Source organism: Homalodisca vitripennis, chromosome 4 (assembly GCF_021130785.1).
Source record: "Homalodisca vitripennis isolate AUS2020 chromosome 4, UT_GWSS_2.1, whole genome shotgun sequence".
Classification (NCBI taxonomy): Eukaryota; Metazoa; Arthropoda; class Insecta; order Hemiptera; family Cicadellidae; genus Homalodisca; species Homalodisca vitripennis.
In genome coordinates, this window is record NC_060210.1 from 169720070 (window position 1) to 169738466 (window position 18397).

Sequence of the window (18397 nt, forward strand, 5' to 3'; positions counted from 1 at the left end):
AATATGGGGAGTCAGTGTCTGTCCGTTCTAATGTATCAGAAATTGGATCTCAGTTAGAGATAAAGTAGGTTCAAATCCTATCCATACCTGTAGCACTTCTTATCAGTACTGCTGACTTTGTACTGTATATCGACACTTCTTACTATATTATAAGATTGTTGTACAGGTTTGTAGCCCATGAGGAAAAGTAAAATTGTGTGATAACAGGCTACAATTAGAGCCAAAATCAGAATCTTAGCCGTTCAGACTCTATGTAAAACTGTAGGACTCTCTTGGTTACCATTAGTCAGGCCTGAATTCTTATTCATATTCACTTTATAATACACGATTTGTTTAAATAGTAATGATGCATTACAATAATTACTTTGAAAGTTAGTAAAATTCATAATCTTAGTAACAAAAAATATTGTTTTTGTTAACGAGAGTGCACATTGAAAATAATTAATTACCAGTGATTAGAAGAAGCCAATGTATGTCTTCAAACAAGCAGTCAAGGACATTGGACTCGGATATGTTGAGACCTTGCATGTGCATGTGCATGCGTTGTAGCTGCAGATGCAGTCTGTTTATGCGCTCCTCCAGAAGTTTAGCCAATAGGGGAAGAGCATGACCTGGTATCTGTAGTCATCAATATACAAATTTATATCTTACTTAGTAAAAATAAACTTTTGCAAAAAATCTCATACAGTAAGTAAAATAACAAAAATGAAATTTGTTTTGAACAATAATTTTACTTACTTGACGACCCAATACTCCGATAGACTGTAATTGATCTCTGAATTTTATCTGGTCATCTTCTTCGGTTTCATCTATTTCTTCAGAATCAATATCACGACCCTTAAAAATATCATTTAAAATTGGAAATTTCATCATAAATGAGAGATAACTAATATACTACAAGTACCATTTATGGCTTTCAAAGAAAGAAGTTTAACAGTTTGAAATAGTTTTGTAATTAACATTTTGTTACCCCAAAATGTGTAAATTATAGAAATGGTTTTTATGTATTGCTACTTGCTACCAATAAAAAATACACAAACATAATCTCACCTCCTAAAAAACGCTTCATTTCATGAAACAAGCAAATGAAACACAATTTCTTAAAGTGTAAATAAAAAATGAGTAATGGTTAAGGTTTTCTAACTCTACCAACCGTTCCTCTGGTGCCATCAGGTGGTGAAAGGTGGGATTGGAGATATGTATTAAAGATCTGTAAGCATGACTGTTTACAGAACTCTTCTGGGAACAGTTGGTAGTCTCCCAACACAGTAGTCCAAGCCTTCAACATGTTGTCAAATGCTTCCATGAAGAAGCAGTCATCCACACATACCTATTAAACAACAATCAAGGATATATTCTGATTATAATAAAATAAGCTTTGGTATATAATACAATTAATTTAGTTAATTATAAAATAATTGTAGACCAAATTTGAACTATTTTTAGAGAAATATTTCAAGATATTTTTATAAATATTCCTGTAAGAAACATACTGTAGAACCTTGGGCCATAACTAAATATGTATTTGGAAAGTAAAGAAAATGTCCAATTGTATTTATTGTGGAAGAATCATGACATTTCATTTTAAGATGTATAATTTATTTTTTAACTAGCTCCTATTATGTGTAGTACTGATTGTATGCCAAAAGGTAAGTAAAATAACTCTTTTGTAAAAGAAATCTGTTACATCACGCAGTACTTGACAAACTCTTGTACTTTGTATACATTATGGAAGGAGTTTCCATAAAAAATTCAGTTTCAGTTTTGTAAACAAGAGACAATCGCTAAGTGTGATGCAGGACAGTGACTCATATTTAATAATACAGATGAGCAAACTAAACCCTTTTTCTTGAAAATCTTCCCTATCAATGTGGATTAGTATCAGGCAGTGTGTATCCACATAAGAATACGTTTTTATCATGCCATGCATCAACTCAAAGATTAAATGCCATCTCACTGCAAGGAAAGAGAAATGACAAAAAGTCTACAGCCTACATTTCTTGAACTTTGTCAACATTGAACAGAACTGTGCTAACATTAAGGGAAAAGCATCAGCAATGGTTTATGCAAGTAATTTGCATTATACAATTAAAAGCGACCATGGCTAATATTGCTAATTTGTAAAACCAAGAACCTTCATGATTTGCCATTTAAAACTAAGACTCCAACAATTTTGAATGCAGATTGTCTACAAACAACAAAAATATTTTTCTTCAGATACCCTCTATCTCTCTCTCGACAACCCAAACTATCTGAAGACAATAAATTAGAGGAAGAAGTAGATGTGTTTATACATCATATATGTCTGACTGGTAAAGAGACAACTGATGAAAAGAGCTGCTAACTCTCAGAGCAATGACCCAATTTGCAAGCAATTACAACTAACACGTTAAGAATAGCAAAACAATCTAAGTTTTTTAGTGAAATTCAACAATGTTGTTCAGTACGTAATGAACTGAGAAGAGTTGCTGATAACATTTCCCCTTAAACAGAACTTAAAGAGGTTCTGTGTTTGGTGATACCTTCTGAATTTTGCTTAATTATACTGGAAAACTACATGCAGGCAGGGAATTACCAAGACTTAAAGATGAACTCAAAAGGTGGTGGCCCAGTATTTCAAAACAAATATTTTCATGTCCTGTTTGTGTACAAAAACCATTTAATAAACATAAAACTATGTTACCAGCCAAAAATGTTCAGATTATCTATTGTAGGTTGCATAACTTAATTTATTTAAAGTTGATGAACAATTGTAACTTGTGAGTGAACCTTTTGAGGTCATATTTGTGGCATTGTACTCTACTAATAAAGAAAGACCTTTAATTTGATGTACTACTCGATCTATGCCCTAATTTAAGATATTCTCCTGAATCCTTGTGGGCCATCCCTCTTACATTCGACAAAAAAGTGGTAGTTACTTAAAAAGTAGATTTATAGGTGCAGTAATGATGTATCAAGTTTTTTTGCTTACCTGTTATCGTTCAGGAATTATCAAGCCCTTGCAGGATTTTCTCTACACCTTATATATAAGCAGTACTGAAGTTTTATAATGTTCCAGTAGGTTTTTCAATGAACATAAACTTACCGATTCTTCTTGAGCTGCTCCTTCAGCAAAAAAACAAGTGAGTCTTGTCAGAGTTTGGAGAAACACTTGTAAGATATCACTGGGCAGAGTGACCAATGTTGCTGGAGGGTAAAAGAGCAACACCTTGCGCACAATGTTGCTGATGCCAAGAGCTTCACGGTCCAGAAGTTGTACACTGAAACAGGTCAACTAGTGATCCAGAGATAGGTCTAAAAAATGACTTAACACTTTACTTGAAAAGGCCTTTCACAAATTTAATGAGCAACTGTGTGGTTTATGTATTATCTTGTTTATGTTACTTCTCACCTGGACACAAATCTAATGAATGCCTGTAAGTAGTTGCAGATGTAGTTAACCTTGATCTCACGGCAAGCCATGACTGGTCCATTAAGAGAGGCCAGTTGCACTAGACAGCTGAGGGAGTGGTGAGCCAGTGATGGATTGTCTCGTATCTTCCAGTGTATCTACAATAGCATTGTAATCATTTACAACATGAAATATTCTATGTAAATAAAATCAAATTATTAGTTTCCAAAAGCTGAAACTTTCCATAGCCATATAGCTAGCTAATGGCTGTGTAAGTGTTAACAAGATAGTTGGAAACATAATAGAAGTAATCAAAAAAATAATAAAATCACAGTAATCACTTTATTGAGAAGGGGTCTAAACAAGAAACAGTTGTGATTAGATTTGTCACAAAGGAAATATTTCTACTCTTTAAGCATAATGTAAAGATGGAGCTAATATTGCTTTAAATTAATTTTAATCACTGTATTAAAAATCACAAACTCAACTTAAATAAATTTATTTTCAAGATATTTCCAAAAGTTGTACATGTAAAAGGTCTGTGCCCAGTTCAAATCTAGATTAGCACAAATTAATAACAATCACAATAATAGTAAAATAAGAAATGCTGTATATAAATGAAAACATATATGAATAAAAACAGAAATGCAATAAACAATACTTGACAGTTTATACAAAAATTAAAATATGATATTTAACATGTTCACGACAATGTGCATCCTATCACTTAAATACTTGGCTTTCATCAAGCGTGTTGTGCGCTCGATTGGGTACACGTTGCTATGCATTTTCTTATTGTTTTTATTGTTTGCATCTTGATGGTTTGTTAAATGTGATCCCATGCTTAAATAAATACATTTGACTGTCATGTACCCCGGCGGGCACATGACTTTCATTTTTAAGGTAAATTAATCTTTTATGTACCCTTTGGAAAAGCATTGAAATACATTTTTTTGTACAAAATTATGAAGCCTACATCAATTTCTCATTATAGTTACATTACTCATTATTTATACATATATTTCATACATTTAACATAAAAACACGATTACAGTTTTTACCATTATTATTGAAAAAATTCGAATGCAAATAAAAAACCTGAAAAAGCTGTTCTTGTGAATGTGATTAATTAAAATCACAATATAAATTAATTTTATTTCATTAATTATAGAATATGTATTAAGTATTATTATTCACTTGAATAAAACACAGTAAGAAAATATATTATGAAAATGGACAAACCAAAAATAAATGATCATAGAGATAGTCCCGCATGGATGTAAATAATGAAGATAAATTGATAACTACATTGGTTATGTTAGTAATAGCAATAAAGTGTGGGGTATTCAGTAAGTGGGGTAGAGGAGGAACTCAGCACAGTGCGGACCAATCATACGAAGCCAAGGCAGTGCCAAAGTCGCCAACAGGCTCATCCTGCAAGTCCCTTATCACCGAGGCCAAATGTCTGTTCAATGTGTAGGTGGCATAGTAGGCATTAGTAAGGTTAATAGACAGTTTAATGAAAGGGACCTGCAAGCCCACATACACAGTGTTTTTTGTAGGGTAACTGTAAGAAATAGGGATGAGGATAGCATCTTTATGAGAGTAGGCCAGTAAAGTCTTAATAAATAATTGCCTAATATAAAAATATCAGCCACCATTAAGTAACAGAGAAGATGAATTCTTTATTAAGAGCTGCTTTGATTATTGATTTATTAATAAGATTTAAAGATTATAATATAGTTTTGTAATCCTCTCCCCATGCGATGATACATATTGTAAAATAGACTGTGCATACGCAAAGTTAACTATTTTTAACTCATTATAATTTTGAATTTGGCCCAATTCACAAAATATGTAGATTAATTTTCTTAATTTGGACTTTATACAACTAACATGTGGTTTCCATTTAAGTTTTGCATTAATTATTACACCTAGATACTTGTACTGGTCCAACCCCTCTATCAGCTGGCAACTGCAGGCAGTATTGCCAATATTGTTTACATGACATGCAATATTGTTTACATCTTCATTATTCCATCCCATAGAACTGCCCATTTGAAAAGGAACCTTCATATACAGGGGCAAAGCTATTCAATTTACTTCTTGTGGAGCTAAAGACAAGCTGCGAAAATGACTTGTGTTAAGATCAATTTACACAGTGAACGAGTTCCTGGCTCACTGCTCAGCTTAAATGACTATCAAACATTGTGCTCATGGTTTATGTACATTAATTATTGTAATGTTTATTGACATCAATTCTGTACTCTTATGTTCATGAATAAAGCCTTTCTGATTTACTGAGTGATTCACCGCACAAGTGTATCAGCAGTCACAGTTGGCCCGCTCGCAGCGGGCAGTGTTGTCAGTAAACACTTTGTTTTATTTACATTTAAAGTTAAAATACTGTCAGAAAACCATTTTTGTATTAAATTTAATTTTCGCGAAGCTGTTTCATATACTTCATGCCAAGTTTCTCTACTAAAATTACCACTGTATCATCTGCAAACAAGAGTAGTTTTTCTGTGAGATTCAGTTTATCTAAGTTATTTATATATACTACAAACACAACAGACCCTGCATACTTCCCTGAACAACTCCATAATTTATTTCCTGAGGTTCACTGCTAATATTATTTTCACTAAAAACTGGAATTTGATTGCTTAGATAACACTCTATAATGTATTTCAATACATTCTAATTTAATAAACAACACGTTTATAACTATAGAATTGAAAGCTTTGGCTAGATAAATAACAACAACCAATATTGTTAAACTTTTTAGTTTCTGAGGCCTTTAGACAGCAAGGCTATCTCCGTCAGATACATAAAAAAAGCCTCACAAAATGAACGATTATAAAATGTTGATTGTTGCGATTTTTCAATGCAGTGAGTGATCTTTAAGCATAGTTTATTCCTAACTACCTTCATTCATTTTACCAAACAGAGTACAAAACTATCATTTTCAACTATAAATAACATCTGATCTTTTGTTTTATTTTCAAGATTATATTTCCAATAAAACTTAGTATTAAAAATTAAGTAAAGTGAATTTATATAGCACAAGATGGTGTTTCACAAAAACATTGTTTTATTTTTGAATATTAAATTGCCTCAGAAACCTAACCAATTAGCTTAATAAGAATGGAAAAAAGTTTGAATTTTGAACACAAGGTTTATACATACACTTTTAAATTGAGAGACATAGATTTTATATTCATCTATACTATAAAGCCACATAATAACTTTTTATTATTTGATTCTTTTCTCATAAACACAAATTATTAGATAATTCTACTTTCAGACAAAAAACTCAGATTTTAGTTTATGACCTTCAATAAATAAAAACAAAACATATAAATACAAACTTACATCAAAATATAGATTTGTTAGATTGGGATCCAAAATGACATCTTTCCAGCGAGGTCCAAGTTTCAGAGATGGGCTGTTGTCGGATTCATACACAGCTTCAAATACTCCAATTAATCTTTTAGGAATTAAAAACTGTTAAGGCTAATATGTGTTTTAAATAGAAATTAATGATGAGGCAAGAGAATATATGTTTGTTTATCACAAAATCTTAAATTAACGACACACTAAAGAGTATTATAATACAAAAATGTAGTAACAAATTTAATTTAATCTCAAATACTGTAGCTATTGTTGTATTCAGTACAGAAACTAACCCAATTTGAGTTGAGTAACTAGTACGGCTACTCCTTGAATGGGTGACTATTGTCCGCCTGACCATTGGAAAGTACAGCTGTTCCATGAGTATGTGACCACTGACTGCTTAACCATTGGCAAGTACAGCTGTTTCTTGAATGGGTGACCACTGTCCGCCTGACCATTGGAAAGTACAGATGTTCATTGAATGGTGACCACTGTCTGCCTAACCATTAGCAAGTACAGCTGTTACATGAGTATGTGACCACTGACTGCTTAACCATTGGCAAATACAGCTGTTCCTTGAATGGTGACCACTGTCCGCCTGACCATTGGCAAGTACAGCTGTTCCTTGAATGGTGACCACTGTCCGCCTGACCATTGGAAAGTACAGCTGTTCCTTGAATGGGTGACCACTGTCCGCCTGACCATTGGCAAGTACAGCTGTTCCTTGAATGGTGACCACTGTCTGCCTGACCATTGGAAAGTACAGCTGTTCATTGAATGGTGACCACTGTCCGCCTGACCATTGGAAAGTACAGCTGTTCCATGAGTATGTGACCACTGACTGCTTAACCATTGGCAAGTACAGCTGTTCCTTGAATGGTGACCACTGTCCGCCTGACCATTGGAAAGTACAGCAGTTCCATGAGTAGGTGACCACTGACTGCTTAACCATTGGCAAGTACAGCTGTTCCTTGAATGGTGACCACTGTCCACCTGACCATTGGCAAGTACAGCTGTTCCTTGAATGGTGACCACTGTCCGCCTGACCATTGGCAAGTACAGCTGTTCCTTGAATGGGTGGCCACTGTCCGCCTGATGACCATTGGCAAGTACAGCTGTTCCTTGAATGGGTGGCCACTGTCTGCCTGACCATTGGAAAGTACAGCTGTTCCATGAGTATGTGACCACTGACTGCTTAACCATTGGCAAGTACAGCTGATCCTTGAATGGGTGACCACTGTCCGCCTGACCATTGGCAAGTACAGCTGTTCCTTGAATGGTGACCACTGTCTGCCTAACCATTGGCAAGTACAGCTGTTCCTTGAATGGTGACCACTGTCCACCTGACCGTTGGAAAGTACAGCTGTTCCTTGAATGGTGACCACTGTCCGCCTGACCATTGGAAAGTACAGCTGTTCCTTGAATGGTGACCACTGTCCACCTGACCATTGGCAAGTACAGCTGTTCCTTGAATGGTGACCACTGTCCGCCTGACCATTGGAAAGTACAGCTGTTCCTTGAATGGTGACCACTGTCCACCTGACCATTGGAAAGTACAGCTGTTCCTTGAATGGGTGACCACTGTCTGCCTAACCATTGGCAAGTACAGCTGTTCCATGAATGGGTGACTACTGTCCGTTTGACCATTGGCAAGTACAGGTACATTGGATCTTCTCTGCATGATTGCTTCCAAAACTAATATTATATAGTAAAATTAACCCTTTATTAACTGGGCCTACTTTCTTAAATTATTAAAATAGAGCCACGGCTGAGGAAAACTTATAACAGATTCTCAGATCTGATAGAGCTTGGATTTGTTTTGAATGCTTTTTCATATCCACGCATTGTTTCAATATTCTGAAATTATTAACATTCAAACCCATCAAACAACTATCATGTTATATATTTCCATAAACTAGATAACATTTCTAGTAATTAGGTTATCTTGAATTTTTATTGAACAGTAAAAATATTGTTTTTCAGGGGTGGTTCCACGCTTTTATTTTACTTTTTTTGCTTATAAGCTTTTATGTTAGGTACTCTGTACCTATATTTACCTACAGAATAGTAATACAAAATATTTATTTTTATGCAGATGTCTATTTTCTACAATTATTTATGAATACAACCATATATAATAAATATGTCATGGTTTATATTGATTTTTATACTTAAAAAAATTTTTTTTACCCAAAAGTAGGCCGTCAATACAGAGTAATCTAACTGCCAGTTCTAGGGTTAATACATATTATTAATGAAACTATGTACTTATATTAAAAACAAATTAATGTAAAACAAGCCTACTATTTAAATTACATATAAATAATGCCAGATAATAATAAATTAATACAGGCATTTGTTGGCACAATTTAGGAATTCTGATATAATACAAGAAAAATAAGATATTTTAAAATTACTACACAAATATAATTTGAAACGAGTAAAACATTGAAATATACCATAAGATTAATTGAGATATTGAGCCTTCCAAGAGTTGTAATGTTTATTACATTACATTTATTATAGATTTAATATATCAATTGAAAGTAGCAATTTAAGCACAAATTATGTGGTCTCATATACTGAGTTGCAGTAAGTTGAAACCCTGTTTATGAAAGGATATGATGAGCAGATATGAAGCCCCAGTTAAGGATAGTCTCTGATATCGAGAGCAAGTGTTTGACCAGTGTGAGGGCTGGCTGTGGGAATGGAGGTGACAGCTTGCAGATCTCTCCCAGTGCAGACACTGTAAACTGCAGGATACGCTTCAGATCTGAAACCTGAAACAAAAAAACATACTAAAGTTCTAACATTTTGTTACAAATCTTACACCACATGGTTTTTAAAATTTAAAATTTCATCTGTTAGGCTTGGTTTCATCTAGGCAAAGTTGCTATGGGAATGAGTGAAGATGAAGATGAACCTAGGGCGTCGTGTATAGAAATGTTTAAAGAACTAGAAGTAATGACCCTTTATAATTTTATATATATATTGCTGTTTAATTAGTGTTAAAGAGAGTCTTGAGTTGTTTAAAAGTACGGCAGGAAGTACATAGATATCCAACTAGATCAAATTATTTTTTAGAATTGCCTCAAATAAAATTAGAGAAAACCAATAGAAGTCACATTAAAATGAAACTTAATTTTTTTAACAAATTACCTGAAAAGGCATGGACTGTACCCCTGCAAAGTTTTAAAAAAAATAACAGAAAGGTGGTTTAAGCAAAATGTTTTTTATTCAGTGAATGATTTTTTGAACTGTGATATTAGTAGCCTAAGATTTTAAATTATTTATTCATTTATTTATGATATTTTTAACTGTGTGTAGATTCAACTTTTAAACCTTACATTAACTTTAGTAAATAATTTATGTACATAGTTTAGTTTATTTATTGACTGTCATATTTATTCAATTGACTTACATGAAAAATATGTGCCTAATATGTATTTTTTAAGGTTTATATGCTATGATCATTGTAAATAATTAGCTATGACTTTGTCAATTGCATTTCTATGGATTGCCTAACGACAATAAAAACCTTGAATCTTGAATGTTAGAAGTTTTGTAAGTAAAGTATATCTTCAATATTAGTTTTAGTGCTGAAAAACTTGATAACAAGAGAGGAAATAAGGGTTTCAAGCTAGCAATAGATTTTTTTACATAGAGAAAGGTTATGGATTGTACCCGCTGGCCCAGAAATGTAATACTAAAGCATTTTTTATAACTGAAACACACAAACTCTCAATGTAACTCAGGGTGCTTTGAAGATTGCACGCACAGTCCCCATCTACAAGAAAAGAAATCATTAGGAATTGGTGAATTATAGGCCTGCTTTTGGTTCTACCAGTAGTGTACTAAAATTAAATGAAGAAAAACTACAACCGCTATTCTGTACCCTAAACAATGGAGATGTCTTAATGGACAGTAAGGAGGCTGTTAAATTACTCGGTTTCTGGCTAAACCTGTTAAAGTTAAATTGGAATTGCCACATAGATAAAGTCTTCACAAAACTCTCCAGGATTATCTTATCACTGAGAAAACTGAGAAACGTGGTACCAGAGCGGTACCAGGTAACGGTGTACCACGCACTTTTTCACAGCCATCTTTATCTTTAACCATATTTATTACAGAGTGTACCAAATTGCTTTAAAATAGGCTTTTAAAATTAAGTACTGTACTAACTTAACTAAACATAGAACAACACCAAATTTTCCTCTGAGCTTATTATTGAACGAGTATTTGAATAAAATGTGTTTGAGCCACTTTTCATTGAATTTTCAAAATTTATAAAAAAAAAAAGTTAAATAATATAAAAACCCTAAATCTTAAAATTCTTAAATAACAATATATAATACATTGTATACAAAGTAAAGGTCTTTTTAAAATGTAAATTTGTGTACTTGAGCTTTTTTTTTATTTCTTATTGTTTCAAAATGGCAGCCAAAAATATTATGTATGTTGAAGATGGAGCTTGTATTGGCTACTATTAAATTAATCACAACATTCAAAACACAAACCAAAATTTAAAACTTTTATTTTTGTGAGGCCTTTCTATAGCAAGACTATCTTCGTCAGACACATCACAATACTTTGTTTTTTAATATTGGTTTGTGTTCTAAATGTAGTGATTAAGATAATTATGTATGCAACTATTCCGGAACGCTAGATATACATTCAGTGAAGAAATGTTGCGATTTGTAGACAAGTATATTTAGAAAATAACACAATTTGAGCACTCATAACCCAGTAAAATCATTAAAAGGTTAGATTATGGCTTTTTTTAGAGGACATGCAGAGCTATGAAGCTAAACACGCGCTTTAAAAAATGATATAATTTAATTCAATGTTAAAATAATTTGTAATATTTCATGAAGTAGAATACGTAATCACGGAATGTATCAACACAGAGTTTAAATTGTACACTATTTTAAAAAATATTGAATTTTAACAAAAATCTTTATATTATTTAAATTTTAAATATATTATTCTTTTCATTATCTGGCTAAAACATATACATTTGCATTTACATAACAGAACAATGATTTGATATTACTATGGGTTTAAACTAGATGATTAATTATTGATATCTTATACTCATAATACAGTTTAATTTTTAAATTGTTCAAAGGCTGATTTATTTTTAAGTTGATGCTATTTTATTCAGTATCCCGAGCACCTTAACTCCCCCCTCTACTGATCACTTTAGATCAACTTATGAAAGGAACCATGAACATATATAATTACCTCGAACTGTTTTTTGGCTTTGAAGTGAGTTTCCCATGTTAAGCCAACATCTGATGATTTTACAGTTGTTGCATATTCTTGTATCAAGGCAGAAATAATACTGCAGCCTAAAACTTGCTAAAACAAGAAATAAACCCTTAAGTCATAACAAATATGATATAGGTGCTCAACATTAAAAAAGTAACTGTTTAATATAAGGTAAGAAACTGACCAATGAAATAAGTATGTGCTGTTAAATTTAAATAATATGTTCGCCTTAAAACTAAATGTATCGTCATAGATAAGGGCTTTAAGGCGATAAGTACATTTGCTATGTTTTTTGACGTATTCAAGTATTACGTTCCATGACACTCAATCAAAACAAACAATTTTGTGCTGATATGACTAATTGAATAATTTTTATGCACAAATTAATTTGTAGAACATAAAATTAGCTCCTGAATAGTAGAACACAATCAATATTAGTGTTAACTTGTATTGAATCAGACTATGACACAAGACAGAGACATTTGTTTGTCACTATTCATGAGTTAGCTGGTGGTAATATTAAACAATTGTTTATCAAGATATGCTCAACACAATTGTTTTACTTTATAATACAACATGGCTGGCCTGAATAAGGTTAGAGATAGTGAAATTAAAAGGCTCTTAGAATATAGATAAAATTAATATATTGTATAAATCTAAGTAGATACACACACGCACGCACATGTGAACACACACACACACACACACAATAATTACATGTACATAGTTTTTACATAATTGAACCCTTCAAAGTTATATTAAATATAAATCAAACAATACATTATATCTATAACAAATTAAAGTTTGAAATCAAAATCCAGCCAGAATTACCACACAGTAAGAAATTGATTGTGTAAAACAATTAACATGTAGAAGGGTTAATATTCTTGGTGACAGTGTTATTGTTATGAAGAGCATCGTCTATTAACTCTACATAGTTGTAGGGCACTCCGACAATTTCTTTTATTGTTAGCAATTGTCCTACGTTCATTTTCAAACTGATTTGAATCAGTTCATGTATACTATCGTTAGACATACAATAACAACAATCTTAATACCACTGACATTGAAGGATTGTATAATAGAAGATCAGAAATGTTCATTCCTAATATAAATAAAATATGTTATATCAGAGTATTTAAGTTGTTATTGACTACAAATTGTAATAGTGTTTTAAGTAAACAAAACAATATTTCTAATGTCGAAAAGTTATTTGTCATACCTTGGGTAAGTCATTACTTTTCATAATAAGCTGTTCAACTTCAGTTAGAAGTTTCCCTCTTTCAACACCAAAGTCGGTCACACTTCCTCTTTTCACCATAATGGCTATGACCTGCAAAAATGTTCAATAGGTTAATAAAAAAGTTAATTTAATTCTTTTGTATCTGAAAAGTTACCAACAATGTTTGTTTACATATTTTTTTATTATTAATAGGATTCTCATACCAATTCCAATTGGAAATTAACAAACTTTTCTTTCCTGAAAATTATCCACTTCTTAATGGCAAAGTATAATTCTAGAAACAAAACTGTTCAAATTTACTCACCAACAGTTAATTTATTAAAGACATTACTGAAATGAATAAAGTTATGATAAAATAATAACTACTTTAACATTATTGTAGAGTAACGTAATTGGCAAAATTTTCTCTTATTCATTAGATTATCATGAATGTTTCTGGCTGTTAACAATACAACCAAATCCAATTGTTTTCTTAATAGCTACCATTATATTATCAGCCATGAAACATAATTAGGGATGCACTCTTCAGATTCATAATGACACTGAGAATATAATTAAAATGGATTAGACAGTAGCTATATCACACCAGGCTCAGGAGGATATCTGACATACACCGGCTTGACTGGTAGCCAAACCTTTACCAGACTACCAGCAAAGTTTCTATAGTGCTTAGGAATTAATTTAGGAGTTCCTACAATGCATTACAGAAATTCCTACAATACTTATACCATTACAGATTGTACTATTAACAGAATAGTAAAGGTCTTACTGAGCGCGATCCCTCACTTAAATACACTTGAGTTATTAATGTTGTTTTGCTGCTGATTGTTGTTACCATTATTATTTATTGTAGTGAATTAAGCTCAGTATCAAAATGTTTATATAAGTGAAAGTTTATATTTCATTATTTAACAAAATGTTTCATAAACTCTTCTGTTATTTAGGTATTAGTTAGAAAGTTTTTTATGCCCACCATTTTTAAACCTGAGGTGATTTGTCAGAAACTTCTTTTTAAGAAATAGTTCTTAATTAAACTAAAGAGTTTGCAAAGTTTGAAACTGTATATTGTAATATACTACTCTATTCACTTTAAATAAATGGTTAAACTTAATGTGTATTCTGATGATTATAGCTAGAAATAGTAAATAACTCAGTATGATACAAATGTGAAATTTAATGATGATAAATTAATTGACATACAGGTTTGAATTTTGAAACAAGATGGAGGATACAATAATGGTAAATTTTTAAATACAGTTCTTAAAATTTTAGGGCAGGGTGGTCGTGCTGGCTTAATGAAATAGAAATATTAGGTATTGTTTTTAATAAAAGATATTGTAATTTGAAAAATAATTTTGTTAAATTTTAATTATATTAATTTAGAATTGTTAGCCAAATCGAATGTTCCTGGGTTTTATGTTCTTCCAATGGATCACTGTTAAAATTTAAAAAGGAATTTTCTCACCCAATGTCTGTCCTGCTTCTCTGTACTTCAGTGATAATATGAATTTAATAAATTAACCTTTCTTTTGTACCAAATACTACTGAATAAAATGTAACCAGTTTCTTTATTTAAAATAATAATCTTGCTTCACCTCTTCTATATCCCTCTCTCCTCTAAACCTTTAAACCTCTGCTCTCTTCACTCAACAATCATCCCTGCACACTGTATCACTGACTTTAGTTTACTTTATAACTTTTGAGTTTTATATGTAATAAGGTGAATTTTGATTTAATTTTGTATTTATTGTTTGTATTAAAATTTTAGACAATTTTATAATTAATTATTCTTTATTATTTACTAATAAATTTCTAAATTAAATTAAATATTGAAATGAATATGAGATGGGTGTATGAAATGCAATATCCTTACTCAATTTTAAACGATATACAGTACTACTTTCGCTATAAAATACAAATAAACAGACAGACAGTAAGTAAGCAAGATAGGACTATTCTTTATGATATTTCTCCCTCATTTTTACTTGAAAAATCAAATAGTGAAGTTTGATAAACTAATATTTGCACATTATGTAATAAATTAAATACTTCTACAGTCACAGCAAATTTTGTAATTCTACTGATAACTGTAATATTCTCTAACACAATATGTATAAAATTAACTATAAAATACAAATATTATAATTTTAAAATAGAAACATTTACAAAAGGAATTAGAGAAATATTTTTCTTACACAACCCAAACAAATTGTATTAGTCAAGCAAGTAAAATCAGTAAAATTTCTTTGGTCAATATTTTATGCATATAAATAAAAGAACTAGATGGACAAATGATCCCCACAGCATTAGAAATTCCTACCTGTAGTATTCTTTCCCGTACGAAGACTGGTAGAGAAGGTTTTATTGATGACGTATTGCAGTAAGTATTGTTGTAAAGCTTGGATGTCATCGCTACCCAGGGTGTTCCATTCTCTAACAAGAGCATCTTTGAGGGTACCAGCAGTTTCAAATATAACATAGTCAACAGTGCAATTCTCTGAAAATAGACAAACCACGAGTCAAATTAAAGAGAATATTTTCAAGTAACTGTTTCTGAATTTCTTAAAGGAAATAATTGATTTTACTAAAATAATATTATATACATAAATTAATGTTCATACTATCAGTTACATAAGGATCGTTAACCCTTTGATGAGTTTTACCGTACTCAGTATGTTTGCCGCTTTCTGCTTTCCGAGCATTTGGACATAGTATGTTCTATTGACACTCGACAGAAATGCGTCAATTTTTAAAGTAATTTCCTGTTTTTATCATTCAAATCACAAACTATGTTATACAGAATTAAACTAGCAATTTATTTCTAGCACTAAAACGATATTGACAAAAATGAAACAAACTTTTAGATCTTTGTCGCAATCTAACTGGAAGCTACCATTAGTGTTCATGAGTCAGTTTGGGCGGTTATTGAATTGTGCTGATTGCGTTTATGTTGTCTTTGAATTTATTTTAGTTTGTTTTTACACCTTTTCATTAGTCTACACACTTATATTACATAGTTCAACAGTTATGACTGGAACAAATGATATAATATAGTAAAATTGACAGGCTTACAAACTATAATAGTTCAGAAGATTCTGACAATGAATTTGAAATAGACAGCTCTTTTTTTTTCTTCTTCCAAGGGGCGGCCTATTCCAATGCAGTTAAACATCCAAGGGCCTTTAGTGCACCCTGGACATTTACCATGACACCAGCGAGTTGTACAGAAAATCAGTGAAAACCAACCGATAAGATCCACTTATGTTTGGTGTGAACCCACTTCAAAACAATCTAAAAGATTCATACCTAGAAATACCAAAGAACGGTTGAAACCCGTCATGTTGGACTCTGAGCCTGGCTATCTGTGAAAATGCTAATCACCTTACTCCTACACCGCAGATGAAAATTCTCATGAGCATAGTCCATAATAATGGCTGTGACTGGTGTTGAAAAAACCGTGTGATAAGGACCCATAGGGACCACACCAGTTCCTAACTTGGTCTCACTCCCACAATTCCAGTGCCTGTGTCACTTTTTTGTTTTAGAGTTATCCGTAAAACATTCAAGCTCCACTGGTGAAAGTGGTTTCATTCCCTCTGACCAAGTTTCCGTAGAAGTACTTATAAGAAGAAATTAAATTCAAGCAACACTATGTCCCACAATGCAAAGTAAGTGTGGATGTAGTATTGTAGCTTTTTAAGGTAGGGTTGTTTTTAAAATGTATAATCAAGACAAAACCTATCAAATGGGGCATCGAGGTTTGGGTCTTAGCAGGGACAACAACCAGCTATATTTACGCCCTACAGCCATACTATTGCAAACACAACCAACATCCTGGAAAGACAAGACCTAGGAGTCACTAGCACTTTAACAAAAACTAGAAGATGGCTATGGGACAGTTAAAGGTCAGCATGTATTTACCAATCAGTTATATACTAATTTGGACTTGGTAGCAGCATTTCATGAAAAGAAAGCTCATATAACCGGCACAATAATTATAAAGAACAGTAAAGTACTACTCAATGAAGTGAGAAAATAAGAAAAATCTAAAATGATATTACCCCAAAGGACTCGCCAACCAATAAAAATTAAGAAAGGGGAAATTAAAGCCTACTGTAAAGATAAGTATTCAAATTTTACTTTGGAAGAAAACCACCAATATCAAGATGCTTACAACATTGCATGAAACCTCCATGCAGGTAGTTTTTTGTTCAACAGTAACAGACCTGCAAAGGTGTAAGTATCACAAAGAAAATTTAGAAAGCAGCTAGTGAAACATTTGGTAGGGGAAGTTTGGAATCTGAATAAAAGGCAGATTCTTATCTGGCACCATGAATATGATGAATTTTCTTAACACATAGTTTTGGTGATATTGGAGTCACATCTTATTGGTGTGATCGGTTACATATATAGGTAGCAAAATTTATTTAATAGGTTTTAGAAAGATTTTACCTAGATAAAATGTGTTAAAATATACAAGAGTCATCTGGAAAGTAAGGCCCAATTTCTTATAAAAAATAAATAACAACAAATTTTAAAAAAGTTGTTTTATTTGATTCCTGACATTTGTCAACATGTTTTCATTTTTGTTTAAACATTATTTGATTTCTGACATATTTCTTTATTTTTTCAACATAGTTTTCATTTTTTTAAACATTTGTAATATCTTTATACAAGCTTTTGAATGCCAATATCATAGAAGTCTGCCGCCAGTGAGGATAATCTATCTTTAACTACTTCTTTCACATCGCCATTAGTGTTGAAGCGCTCACCACCGAGAAACTCCTTAGGTAGCGAAACAAGTGATAAGTCATGCGGCACTAAGTCTAGTCTGTACGGCAGTGGTCACTCTCAACCAAATGATCTGATGAGATTTGGGGGGGGTTTGGATGACAGAGTGTGGTCTGACATTGTCATGCAAAGAGAACTCCAGATGGCAATAGGCCACGTCAACTTATTTTGTATTGCACGTCTAGGTTTAGTCCAGAGTATCACATTAAAGCAGCTGCATTTATAGTTCTTCCTCGTTCCATAAACTTGACTAACAATATTTCATGTCAATCCTAAAACACAGTCACAATCTATAACCTTGTGTGTTG

General features: G+C 32.2%; 1 protein-coding gene across 1 annotated transcript in view; it reads right to left on the bottom strand.

The window, feature by feature from the left end:
* LOC124361289 (exportin-4-like) overlaps positions 1-18397 on the bottom strand; it is a 72258-nt gene that overhangs the window by 39394 nt on the left and 14467 nt on the right. Inside the window, 11 exon segments of the mRNA XM_046815335.1 lie at positions 450-618; positions 739-837; positions 1154-1330; positions 3086-3260; positions 3392-3549; positions 6764-6888; positions 9408-9564; positions 12029-12145; positions 13278-13388; positions 15619-15660; positions 15662-15795. Coding sequence (XP_046671291.1) covers positions 450-618; positions 739-837; positions 1154-1330; positions 3086-3260; positions 3392-3549; positions 6764-6888; positions 9408-9564; positions 12029-12145; positions 13278-13388; positions 15619-15660; positions 15662-15795 — 1464 coding nt within the window.